The sequence below is a fragment of the Chinchilla lanigera genome, unplaced genomic scaffold (assembly GCF_000276665.1).
Source record: "Chinchilla lanigera isolate Chin_1 unplaced genomic scaffold, ChiLan1.0 scaffold00091, whole genome shotgun sequence".
NCBI lineage: Eukaryota > Metazoa > Chordata > Mammalia > Rodentia > Chinchillidae > Chinchilla > Chinchilla lanigera.
This window is the reverse complement of record NW_004955492.1, coordinates 4,069,170-4,082,069: the sequence shown is the minus strand read 5'-3', so window position 1 is coordinate 4,082,069 and position 12,900 is coordinate 4,069,170. Positions and strand designations below refer to the sequence as shown.

General features: G+C 46.7%; 1 protein-coding gene across 1 annotated transcript in view; it reads right to left on the bottom strand.

Annotated features, from left to right (window-relative positions):
* The window catches only part of Nid1 (nidogen 1), a gene marked incomplete at its 5' end in the record, with an annotated part of 81,748 nt that overhangs the window by 14,590 nt on the left and 54,258 nt on the right, over positions 1 to 12,900 (bottom strand). Inside the window, 2 exon segments of the mRNA XM_013504725.1 lie at positions 3,126 to 3,298; positions 5,338 to 5,565. Coding sequence (XP_013360179.1) covers positions 3,126 to 3,298; positions 5,338 to 5,565 — 401 coding nt within the window.

Genomic DNA, 12,900 nt, shown 5'->3' with positions numbered 1-12,900 from the left:
TCAGCGGCAAAGCGCCTGCCTGGCAAGCGCAAGGTCGTGAGTTCGGTTCCTGGTACCGGAGAAAAACCAAAAAAAAAAAAAAAAAAAAAAAACATTTACTGCAATTTCTAGCAGATAAAGCCACCTACGGTGTGTCCTCGTCCACCTTATTCACCAGCCTTCTTTGGCTCTTTAGTACAGTGAAAATGACCATGAAAGGTTGGGCATGGTGGCACATGCCTCTAATCCCAGCTCTCAGAAGGCTGAGGCAGGAGGAGGATCATGAGTTTGAAGCTGGAGTTCAAGCCTAGCCTGAACTACATAGCAAGACCCTGTTCTCAAAAATACAAGCAAACAAACAAACACCATGAAAGGTAACTTTTTTAATCCATCCAGGACATCAAGGCAGCTAGGACAGCACAACTAAAGACATGAGAGAAAATGTCTAGAGCTACTTCAGAAGGTGGCTAGAACAGAGGGATGGATGTATTTGAAGTCACATGGAGTCTTTCAAAGGGAATCAATGGCAACGTATCTTTTATTGTAATACATTTTTTTTCTCCCTGACATTTGTATATCACACAGTGACCCTTAGGTGAGACTCCATTCTAGTAGGACTATCAAGTAACTTAAATAGTCTGAGGCAACTTAGAGACTGCCTCAAAATGAACCTTCCTTACAGATTGTTTTGGTAAAACTTAGTTCAGATCTCTTGTAAATTGAAGTATAAATTTAAAAAACACAGGTGGCTTTTCCCTTGATCAGACAGGCAGAAGTTTATCTCTAGATGTTGCCTGTGAGATGTTTAGGAAAGACCTGGTAGCCAGGTGGGATCTCAGCCCATTATGAGATCAGGCTCTGTCCACAGCCTGCGAAAATCAAACTGTTCAGTTAACAAGAAACTCTGGAGTGAGTACTTGGGTGTGGACACAGAACCAGGCAATATGAGGCCTGGGAAAAACTAAGGAGGCAGCGTCTGAGGAACCATGGGAGAGGGGGGCCCAGAGAGTCTTTCCCTGGGAACAGTTAAGGTTATCAAGCAAGTAGTTCCACTCAAGAGATCAGGTCAAATGGATAGTGACCCCTGTCTCACAGTACAGGCAAAAGTAAACTCCAAATGGATCAAAGACATAAATGTCAGTGCTAAAACTTTAACACACATAGGGCAAAAGCCTAATGACACTGGATTTGGCAATGCTTTCTTGGATATGATGCCAAAAGCATAACAAGCAATAAAAGAAAAAAAATAGGTGAAATGGACTAGATAAAAAATTTAGATTTCTATGCATCATAGTACATGAGCAACAGAACGCACCTCATCAAATGGGAGAAAATATTTACAAATCATGTATCTTATGAGGCTAATATCGAGAACATATAAAGAACTTCTACAACTCCACAACAAAAAGCTGATTTTTTAAAAAGACGAAAAAATTTGAATAGACCTTGAATAGAAAATATATGAATAAGCAAGAAGGATAGAAGATGTTCCATATCACTAATCTTTATAGAGCTAAAAATCAAAACCACAGTAAGGTGTCACTTTACACCCATTAGAATGGCTACTTTTTTTGTTTTAAAAAAAGGAAACAAAATATTGTCGAGGACAGAGAGAAACTGAAACACTTGTGCTCTGCTGATGAAAATGAGTAGCGACACAGCAACTGTGCAAAACAGCACAGCAGTTCATTACGAAATGAAACACGACATTACCATCGGAGCCATCCTACTGCTAGGTAGATCTGTAAAAGAAATGAAAGCAGGGAATTGAACAGATATTTTTATACCTGTGTGCACAGCAGTATGATTCAAAACAGCCAGTGTCAACGGGAGCTGAAAATTGGTCATATGTATGAGGGGAGGACAGAGTCAGAGTGATTGAAGCAGTCAAGCTACCACAGTGTTGAAAAAACATCCTGCCTGGTCAATTTTGGTCGTTAGTTGCTAGGCAATATTGCCTCTCATGATACTAATTTTGCAAGGGTAAAAATTAACGTCCCTACTATTGTAGTTCATTCCTCTTAGCCCTGGGAGGTAAAGAGGCTACTCCACATGACCCCAGCTTTGTCTCTTGGCTTTATTTTCCTCATACCTGACAGACATCCAGAATCTAAAAATGGTGCTGGCCAGGACACACATTTCTTTGTTCTTCTAACAGACCCCAAGATAAACTTCTTACATGCTCCAACTAACTCCCAATTCCCTCGAGATAGGACATATCACCTGCCCATATTAAATCCACCTCTGGTACAATCTAATAAAAACCTGTTCCCCAGCTCCCTCCTCCCAGGGTCCTTACAATCAATCCTCTGAAACCCTCCCATGCTGGCAATAAAGGCTTGTTTTACTTACCTCTCTCTCTTGCTCTATCTGGTGCCAAACCTAACAATACCCACTGCAATTACTCCCTAGGGTACACTGACAGAACAAGTTTCCTACAAGCCAGAAGGTAGAAGCATCCAACTGTCCACTGACAGATGAAGAAACAAAATATGGTATGTGCATACAAGGAAATATTATTTAGCCTTCAAACGGAAAAAATGACACATAGTGCAAGGTGGATAAACCTGGAGGACATCAGGCTAGGCAAAAAGAGCTAGACACAAAAAGACAAATACAGTATGATTCTGGTTATATGAGGTACCTTGGAAGAGTCAAATGCACAGAGACAAAAAGTAGAACAGTGACTGAATGGGCTGGTACTGGGTCGGGGGGAGCTAGTACTTAATGGGTACAGTTTTGGTTTGGAAGACGAAAACAGTTGTGTACATGGATGGTGGTGATAGTTGCACAGCATTAAATATGAACTTAATACATCAGCCCTCCTCAGTCTTGGAACCCAGTCCCATTCCCGGAGCAGGAATGCTAGAGGATATCAAGGAGACCACTCATGATCCTTGAGGGATTTATGTTTTCAGTGGGGCAATGGAACAAATGATGGCTCATGTATTTTTAAGCAAACTTTTTTGAGTGCTCCAACTCGAAGTGACCCACACTGGTGGGTTGGGACCGACTGGGAGATGGCCTCTCAGGGCTGCACGGAAGGAGCACCCTGTTTCCAGGGGTCAATCCAGGGTGCTGGTGTAACTTCACCCTCCAGGTCACAAGAGCAGGAGCTGTCACCACAGCCAGCAGCCAGCCCTTACCGGGACATGAAGAAATGCTTTGGCTTCTGCCTTCTTCATGGTATTTCCTTCCAGGGGGAGGCGCTCGATCTTCCCAGTCTGGGCAAAGAGTAAGTGGGTCCCAGGAGGCAGGGGGATCACAGAGGTAGGCAACGCGGGTCGCTGGGGAACCATGGGGGCCACTGTACTCAGACCTGGGGGATAGCAGAGGCCAGTGATCGCAGGCTATGCAAACCAGAAACACAGATACACACACGAATGGTCTCATAAATGCAAACACACATACATACGCACACATAAAGACATATATGTGTGCTACATACAAAACCACATGGGCACATGTACACAACCACACATATATCCATCCACATTGTGGGTCGTGTCACCTTTATAGCACCACAAACCAAAAAGCCACACATGTTCCACCTGAAAGGCCAACAGTCAATCAAAGGGCTTCTGTGAAGAAGACAAGGCAGGGCATGAATTTAGCAGTAACGGTCCAGTGAAAGGCATGCTTTAGCCTCTATCTTCTGGGGCAGACTTTGTCATTCATGCTCTTTCAATGGCAGCTCTGCAGTCCCTGCCCCAGGAGAACTGTGTTCTAGTGGTGCCATTGAGCTTGTCATTGCTGCAGGAGCCCATCGTATGACACAAGGGCGTCCTGCACAGCCTGTTCCAGGCTGGGGGGTGGGACAGCCTCACAGCTGGACCAGAAACATGTCCCTTCTGGGCTCTCAGGATCAACAAGCTGGCTGGAGCCCCTAAACCCTCTCCTCTGACCCCGCTGCTCCTGGCGTCCCAGGAGAGGATGGACAATGTGCTGTAGGACACGAGCTAACACACTGTGCACAGAAGACACATGCATTCCTGGGCTTTGTATTCTGCTCCTAAAATGACAGCTGGATGAGGTCACTCCAAGGTTGGTTCTCTGGTCTTGCCTAATATGCCCAGGCAGTGACACACACCAGGCGGGTTGTCCTCTTTACTGTGGGACTCCCCTTGTCCTGCTCCCCTTGCACGCTGGGGCTCTCACCCACATCCACTGTGACTTCTGTCACGCACCTGGGTGCTTCTAAACCTCCAACTGGCTTCACACTGGTACCTATCAATCCCTTTCTGGACTTCTAGTGCTTGTCAATGCTCCCTGACCAACAGCTTTCCGCTCAGCCTGGCATTTGATGCCCTCCTGTCCCTCACATCCAACACAGAACCCCGCAGCTCCTTCCTTCCTCTTAGTCAATGCCTGCTACCCCTCGCGGCCCTGCACAGCTTTGAGGTTCCTGTTGTGTTTCCAAAGGCCTCCCTGTGAGCCACTACTCTTGCAAGCTGAGTTCTTCTGTGGCTTCCTGATCGCCACCCACTGCACCCCAGAGCTCCTTTCCCTACACTTTTCCTCTCTGTTCCCGTCTCTCAGGGTTGCTGTGGGGCCAAATCCATGGCATTCCTCTGGAATCCCCAACACCCACACCAAATTAAGTGAGTTAGTGCTGCTTGGGAGTCACCTGTGCCGCTCATTAGCAGCTTTGGGAAATGTCTGGTAGAAGCTCTATAGCTGTGGTTATTAGCTAAACTGAGAAGGGAGGCTCAAAAGTTAGTTCTATCAGATTAGTTTATGACAATGATCGACTTCTCCATTTGTGACAGAAGCAGAATGAGTTCTACCAGGTTAGCTTGTAACAACGATTGACTTCTACATTTGTGACAGAAGCAGAATTTTACAAGGGGGTAACATCCTCAGGATTATTCTTTTCATCTCTCGCATTGAAGCTGAGGAAGCTGACACAGTAGAGGGAATCTGCATGGAGTCCCAGAGCCTTGCTGGGCCTCAGACAGGGCCCATCATAGAACTACTCTACAACAGGGCAGCCTTGAACTGGCTGCAGAAACCATGGGGCTGTTTGCTCCCTGAGGTCACAACTTGTCCTGGCATCTGAAGTGCTAGGGCACAGCGGTGAAGGAGGCAGGTGCTGAAAGATGTAATGTCCCTGAGTAAGCATGGCTTTGGAGAGGGGCCAGAGGTCCCCCAGTCTTGCCCTGTCCCCTCACCCAAGTTCAGGCCTCCCACACACATCCTCTCTGCCCATCTCACATCAATGCCATGTGTTCCACTGGGCATCTACAAAGAACCTATGTGTGCATGCGAGTCTGGGGTGCGGAAGGGACAAGGAAGTGAGCAGGGGAACTCTGCACCCGCCGTGTTGGGCCCCGGCTCTCCCACCTGCTGTCTACTTACACGGGGGCTGCAGCCCAGCCCTGGTCCTGGTGCCCTCCAGCTCACGGCCGTCACGGTCCACACACCAGCAGTAGCCAGTGCTGCCATGGCACTGGGTGGGCGCATAGTGTCCATGCTCGTCACACTCAGGGACAAAGAGGCCCGGTGGCCTGGGCCGCTGTGTGTCTGCGGCCCCCACTGCACCAAGAATGTGTTCGCGCTCCTGCTGGCACCGGGTCTTCTCCACCTCTGTCAGAGACAAGGAAGAGAGCCATCAGCCGGGTTGGATGTCCTTGTGTACCGGGGGGCCGTGACTCAGACCACAAGGGCACTTGTCTGTCACTGGATTTAGTGTTACTAACTTTTAAACATTTAAAACATCAGTATGATTTAATGATCCTAAGTGTCAAGATTACATTATCTTTATTCTCCCCAAGTTTTGAAATAATTTTTAAAAATCAAGGCAAAACATAAAAAGAACCATTTTAAAGTGAAAAATTCAAAGCATAGTACATTCACAGTGCTGTGCCATCTAGTTCTGAAATATTTCCATCACCCCAAAAGGAAACCCTGAACTCAGAGAGCAGCTGCTCATGGTTTTTTGGGTTTTATTTTGTTTTCGGATGCACTACTGGGCACTGAACCTAGGAGCATTGCAGTAACGTACATCTCCAACTTTCTTTTTTTCAGATAGCGTCTTACAAAGTTGTTAAATTGGCCAGGCTCTAATTTATAATGCTCCGACCTCAGTCTCCCCGAGAGTCAGGATTACAGGTGTGTACCACAACGCCTGGCTCACAAGCAATTTGAAATTTTCCGCATATGCATCTTTTTCATTCTCTCATGCTCTTTGCTGACTGACACTGTGTCGAGGGCAAATAGTCTGGAGATCAAAAAGCAGAGCGTTCACCAACGCTTGTGTTTTCCTTTAATTATTTGGCAAGAAACTGGGCTTCTCAGCCATGCAACCCAAGTCCCAAAGCCAATGCTCCTACATAAGAAGCCGTGCATGGCCTGGAATACGTGGTTCCCAAACACCCAGCTTTGCAGCTGGTTTTACACTCACTGGAGCCCAGGCCCAGGTGGTCGCCTCTGTAGCGGGGCCACACACAGAGAGGCACTGACACCGGATGAAGTCCATTAACCTGGTCACTGACTGCCAAGAGCTACAATTATGTCTTGCTGCCTGTCCCTTCCAGGCTGCTCACGTGCTATCTGTGTCCCTCCCCTCTTTCCCTGGCCAGTCCTTCAAGAATCAACCAGGGCCTAGTGCTCCTGTGTGAGCCCTTGGGTGCCCAGATCACCAGCACTCCAGACTCCAAAGAGCTGTTCCCCAAGAGCATACAAGGGCAGTGATGGACTTTCCCCAACCTGGCACACAGCCTGGGGGCGAGGGAGAACAGGTATTCCCGTCCTTCACATCAGAGCAGAGGGGCCAGGGCACATCAGCCACACAGGAAGACCTTCTTCTCCACAGGGCAGAGTCACAGGAGGCCTGCCCGCATGTTTCTCTTCTGTTATCCCTGTGGTGCTGAGAATCAAACCCAGGACCTTGAGCATGCCAGGCAAGTGCTCTGCCATGAAGCCAAACCTCTTGCATGCCCTGTTTTGATGACTGCAGGACCACGGTTAAGACGCTCTAGGGCAGGGCTCAGCCAGCTTTGCCGAGTAAATACTCTCTGCTTTGTCGACATACACTCTTTGTCACAACTACCCAAATCCATGGCCGTGGTGCGAAAGCAATCATATGCCCCCCACCTCCCACCCTGGAGACTAAATCCATGGGTGCTCTACCACTGAGCTAAATTCCCAACCCTTTTCATTTATTTTGAGACAGGGTCCTGCTAAATCGTCCAGGCTAGGCTCAAACTTGCAATCCTCTTGTCTTAGCCTCATGAGTAGCTGGAATTACATTTGCGTGCCACGTTCCCAGCTGCAACATTCCTAATCATTTAATACACAAATGTACCAGCTCCACACAAGGAATGTAAACATCACATACTGCAAACTTGTACAGAAAAAAAAATGAAGGGGACCAAAGGATAGGGGGAAGGGGAAGAGAAGGAAGGGAAAGAAGATGAAAAAAAAGAAATTAAGATTAAGATGTACAATGCACATGTACCAATTCTGCACAAGGATAAACACTATTACTATATAAATAAACTAAGATAAAAAATAAAATAGAAAATGCACAAAAAGTAAATAAATGTGCATGTGTTCTGTGCTAACTTTATGAAGGAAGGAAGGAAGGAAGGAAGGAAGGAAGGAAGGAAGGAAGGAAGGAAGGAAAGAAAAAGAGAAAGAAAAGAAAAGAAAAGGAAAGAAAGAAAGAAAGAAAGAAAGAAAAAAAGAAAGAAAGGTTGTATGTAATAGTACATGCCTAGAGTCCCAGCACTCTGGGAGACTGAGGCAGGAGGATCTCAAGTCTGACCCAGCCTGGAACTTAGTGACTTACCAAGACCATGTCTCAAAACACAAAATGAAAAAGAACTAGGAAAGCATGTCAGTACACAGGCCTTAGTTCTACCACAGAAAGAAGAAGAAAACAATAACAACACAACAAGGGGCCAGATTTGACTGATTGGGATGGTAGCTGCAAGCTCATGCCCTAGGACATTACTCATTACATAAGGGTGAAAAAAAGTGTGTGTATTAGTAAAACATTGTAAAAGCCGGGAGAGATTGTGCAGTCACAGACCTTTGTGTCTGAAAGGTTTGCTTCCAGGTGGCATCGTGCAGTGCCGTGGGGGTGTTCACGGTGCTGCCCAGCCCCCACCTTCAGCTGAAGAACAGAAGGCAAAAGCAACCCAACTCCTAGGTTTACACTGTGGAGTGAGAGGCAGTGACAAATGTTTGAACGTGTTCCCCAGTGTTCACTTGTCCGGACTCAATCCCCAATGCAACTGAGAGACGAGACCTTTAAGAGGTAGATGGGTTGCTACGGTTCTGTCTGGAGGAATGCACTACTGCTTCCCTGTCTCTCCCCCTGGTGATTCCTCTTGCCAGGTTACAGGGCAGCCCTCAAGAGTCCATCTTAGATTTCTCAGCCTCCAGAACTGTGAGCAAAACAAATATCTGTTTCATATAAATTACCTAGCACATGGTGTTCTGTCGGAGCAGCAGAAAATGGGCCAAGGCAACACACACAGATGGAACATGAAGCCTTGCACCCAAACGTTCACATGTGACTACCTATGAAGGCAGCTCCGGGGACATGTGTGCTGCCAGCAAATGCTTAAAGCACCTTTTGTCCATGTTGCCAATCTTCTTGCTGGCCTGACTGCTGGCTTAACAGAACTGCTCCCTTGATTAGAGGCAGTCAGTACACCAGAAAAGGGTTTGTTGCAACTGGCAAGAAAAAACTGTGTATACTTTTCTTCTGTCCCAGGGCTCATGTAAAGAACAAAATATCTGAGGTAGAAAGAGCCAAAGATACTAACAAGCCATTTAGTTAGAATAAAAATGTTGGGTTTTGTACACCCCTAGATATAAAATTTCTCTACTTCCTCAAATCTTTCCATTTATGCTGGGTTTTAGTTTCCATGTTAGCTGTCCTCATTCACATATATTTTATTTAATTCCTCTTATAGTCTTATGTGAAAAGCAACAGGTTTTTATATTAAATGAGAAAACCCAAGCTCGAAGCATTGGTGAAGGATCTCCCCCAGGGCCACAGCATGTTAAGTAGCTCAGCTCGAACTGGAATCTGGGTCTCTGGATTCCTGGTCCAGTTCCCAGGACACTTACATGTATTGAACATGTTATGTCATCTATGATATATACATTAAATAATTAAAAAAGAGCTGGGGGTGCAGCTGAGTGCAAAGGCCCTGGGTTTCAATTCTCAATGCCACAAAAACAAAATAAAACAAAAAACCCTCAGTGATCTGGAATTAACAGTGAAACTTTTTAAGTGCTGTATCTTGAGTTTATGAGAAGGGAAACCTCAATTCCAACTCAGGAAACTGCATTTCAAGTGTGTTTACACAAAGCTGTGACCTCAGTGGGGCTCCTGGGATGTTGCTCAGCTGGTCAGCAGGCAGTGAAGGCCCCTGCTGAGGCCCCCAGGGCCCAGGGATTGTCCAGCGAGGGCCCCTGGATGGGTAGACAGTGGGGTCATGGAGACTGTTTCCTGGACTTGTGTGTGGCTGGGAAAGTGCTGACCGAGACAGGCTGCTTCTTGTCCATCCAGCCTGAAAGGCTTTGGGACGCGACTCTCAGGCTGATACTCATCAGAGGAAGGACCCAAGGATTGTCCAGCGAGGGCCCCTTGGATGGGTGCTCAGTGGGGTCACGAAGACTATTTCCTGGGCTTGTATTTGGCTGGGAAAGTGCTGACCGAGGCAGGCTGCTTCCTGTCCATCTGGCCTGAAAGACTCTGGGACGCAACTCTCAGGCTGATATTCATCAGAGGAAGGTGAATTAGAAAAGCTGCTTATCCACCTCCACCAGGGACTTGCATGACACGTAAGCTGACACATCTCCAGTGTCCCCAGTGCACAGGCAACCTGAGTACAGTAGCTGCCTGGTGGAAGGCCAGGGAGAATAGGAGACCCAGAAATTCTGGGTACAGGTGGACCTGGTTGACGTGCTACTCTGAGGAGCAGGTTAGACGAGACTGGGAGGAGGAGCCCCGAGGCTCAGTGATACTGCAGCTCAGTGATTTGGAAACAAGGCCACCCAAGAGCTCAAGGGTTGAGAGATGATGGTCCAGGGCCACTGGCATGAAGCCTGGGACGCTGTCAAATTTATGGGCCGGCTAGGGTCTCCCACAGTGCGATCTCATCACCTGCTCCTTGGCAATCCCTCCTGTCCTCAAACGCAGAGTGCAAAGCCTCCTGGTGCTCACTTTCCCCGCTAGTGCCTTGGGTCTCTGCTCTGAGCCTCTACGCACCACTCACACATTCACCATTTCCTCCTCCTTACAATGCAGGCTCCTCCTGGGCAGAGACGTGGTCCATGTGTAGCGGATGCTTAAGAATTATTTAGCTATGCTACTACTTATGCTACTAGTTAGCTGGGTACCCTGGACAAATTAGCTAGTGTCTCTAAACACCCATATCTTACCCACTCAGAGGGGCTAACTGTACCAGCAGTGATACATACCAGCTGGTGAGGCTGAAACCCCAAAGCTGTGGCAAAGTATTTCAAGAGGGAAGGAGAAACCAACAGTGAGGGTTGTCTCTGCATTTATACAAGCAGTTTGGAGGGGAGGGGCCTTAGGGGCAAAGGCCTGAGTACAGCAGTCTGAGAATGGAAGCTCTAAGAAAGTGGTGACCTGGTTTTAAAACCTAGTTGCAGGGAGGTTAAGTAAATAATAAAACCCAAAGCCTCCACATGTCTGCAATCCCTGTACTCTGGGAGGCGCAGGGAGAAGCACAAGTTCAAGCCCAGCCTGAGCAGCATAAAGACAGTCGCACCTACCTCTAAATAAAAAATGGCTGAGGATGTAGCACAGTGCAAATGGTTTTGGGCTCAATCTCCAGTAACACACACACACACACACACAAAGGAAAAGAAATGAAAGGAAAAAAGGGCACAGTGACATGTAGTCCTACGAAGCCTGAGAAGAAGCAGGTGAGGCCACACCACCAAGGCCACCTGGTATGGTGTCTGTTGGGAGGCAGCAAATGGAAGCAACAGAGCATCCAGGAGGTCTGGAGTAGGCAGACCCCTAAGAGTGAGCAGGCGCACCCCAAAAGGCACCACAGGCCAACTGTAACACAGTACCCGAACCTAGGGGCTGAGCAGCTGGAATTCTCAGAGTTAAGGAGCTGGCAGGGACCCACATGGGGAGAAATTACAGGAGAAGAGTCAAAGTGAGACAGAATAGGGTCTAGGAAAGAGAAGGACCAATCAAGATGTGTCATGTACAGGTACAAATTCCCCATGATGAATGCGATCAGTATATATATCCAAATTGAACCAATAAACTTAATAAAAGAGAGAGAGAGAAAAGGAACATATATACATGGGGAAGGCAAACAGAGCCAGAAATTTCAAACGCAACTTGAAATACTTTTAAATACTTCGCAGAAGAGGAAATTCTGCAAACCAAGCCACGCTTCCCAAACTCCAAGGAAACACAGATTCACATAAAGCACAGACAGCAGAGTATGGACATCAGATCCCACAGGAGGCTAGTAGTAGACAGGGATAATAAGGAGCACAGCCACAGCCTTACAGACCAGGAGAGTGTGCCAAAAAGACTTGCGCACAGAACAGATCATAGTAAGTAAAGGGCAGTAAGACAACGATGCAGGCAGCAAAGAAAAACATGAATCAAAATTTAGAAAATTCCAAAAGAGGGCAACAGAAGTCAGGAAGGACATAGAAATAAAAGAAAAAATATCAACCCAGAAATGAAGACTGTGTTAGGAGGAACAAAAAAGTAAAATATACAGAATAGATGAGGTCTTAATAGAAACAGAACTCAGGAAAACAAAGTCAAAAAGAAATGAGATAAAATAGACTGGAGAGAAGGCAACAAATACTAGCAAAGACAAAGAAGATTCAACATATAAAAAAGCCCCTGAGGAAATAAACCAAGGCATGGAGAGAAAACACACACACTAAAACTGTAATTCAAAATAAGTTTCCCAAAATTAAAAAAAAAAAAAAAAAAATTGGAAGGACATACTAAAAAGTACGCTGTGTAATGAAGAATACTGACGCAGAACAATCAGCACCAATCCACATTCTAGTAAAAGTGTTGGACTTTAAATAGAGAACCAAAAACACACAAAGTCTTTATGCACACAGATAAACTGGGACAGACCGTCAGATCATCACTAAAGTCTAACCACTGTGCTTTATGTCACAGGGGTGGTAAGAGTAAAAGGAAGACAATGTGAACGAGGAATACAGCTTCCACAAGCCTTTCCTGAGGACTCTACAAGAAAACTTGCTTCTAACCACTGAGTAACTAGACAGTGATTCAGTAAGAAAACTGCTCTCAGAAATTCTATCCGTGGTGATAGTATCATAGGATCATTCCGCAGAGACTGTGTAATAAGGTACAACATGGTGGTACATTCTAATTCTTCTCATCCACCGTACTTAGACCCTCAGCATGGGAGGGAGATGCAGATGTAATCTTGACGAGGGGAGAAAAACTTCTCTAGGTATGACTTTCACCCAGAAATATCCACATGCACCTATCAGGAACCCCCAACTCTGTGCAAGCATCCCCAGGATTTAGATTGTATGTGACTGAAGGACCAGGTGGAAATCGCCAGCCCAGGGTATCTTTCTTATGCCCTTTCTGACCCTCTCCTGACTTTACTGCAGTGGAAAACTCTGGCCAGTGATATTCTCTCAGGTGCTGTCCTGGCAGGGGCAGTGGCATGATAGCAGCCTTCGAGATACCGCCCGTCTCCTGCAAGAGGAAGTCCCTTTTCACACTGGCAGCTGGTCAGCCTCAGCGGGGAGCAGAGAGTAGGTCACTTCCTATATTGGTCACCTTCCTCCTCAATCTCACCCATCACATGCCCTGGAGGGAGCCAGCTGCCAGGTCTCACAGATGCTAAGGCACCCTGGGGAGGGCCGGGCTGAGAGGAATTGAGGGGGCCAACAGCTACCTGG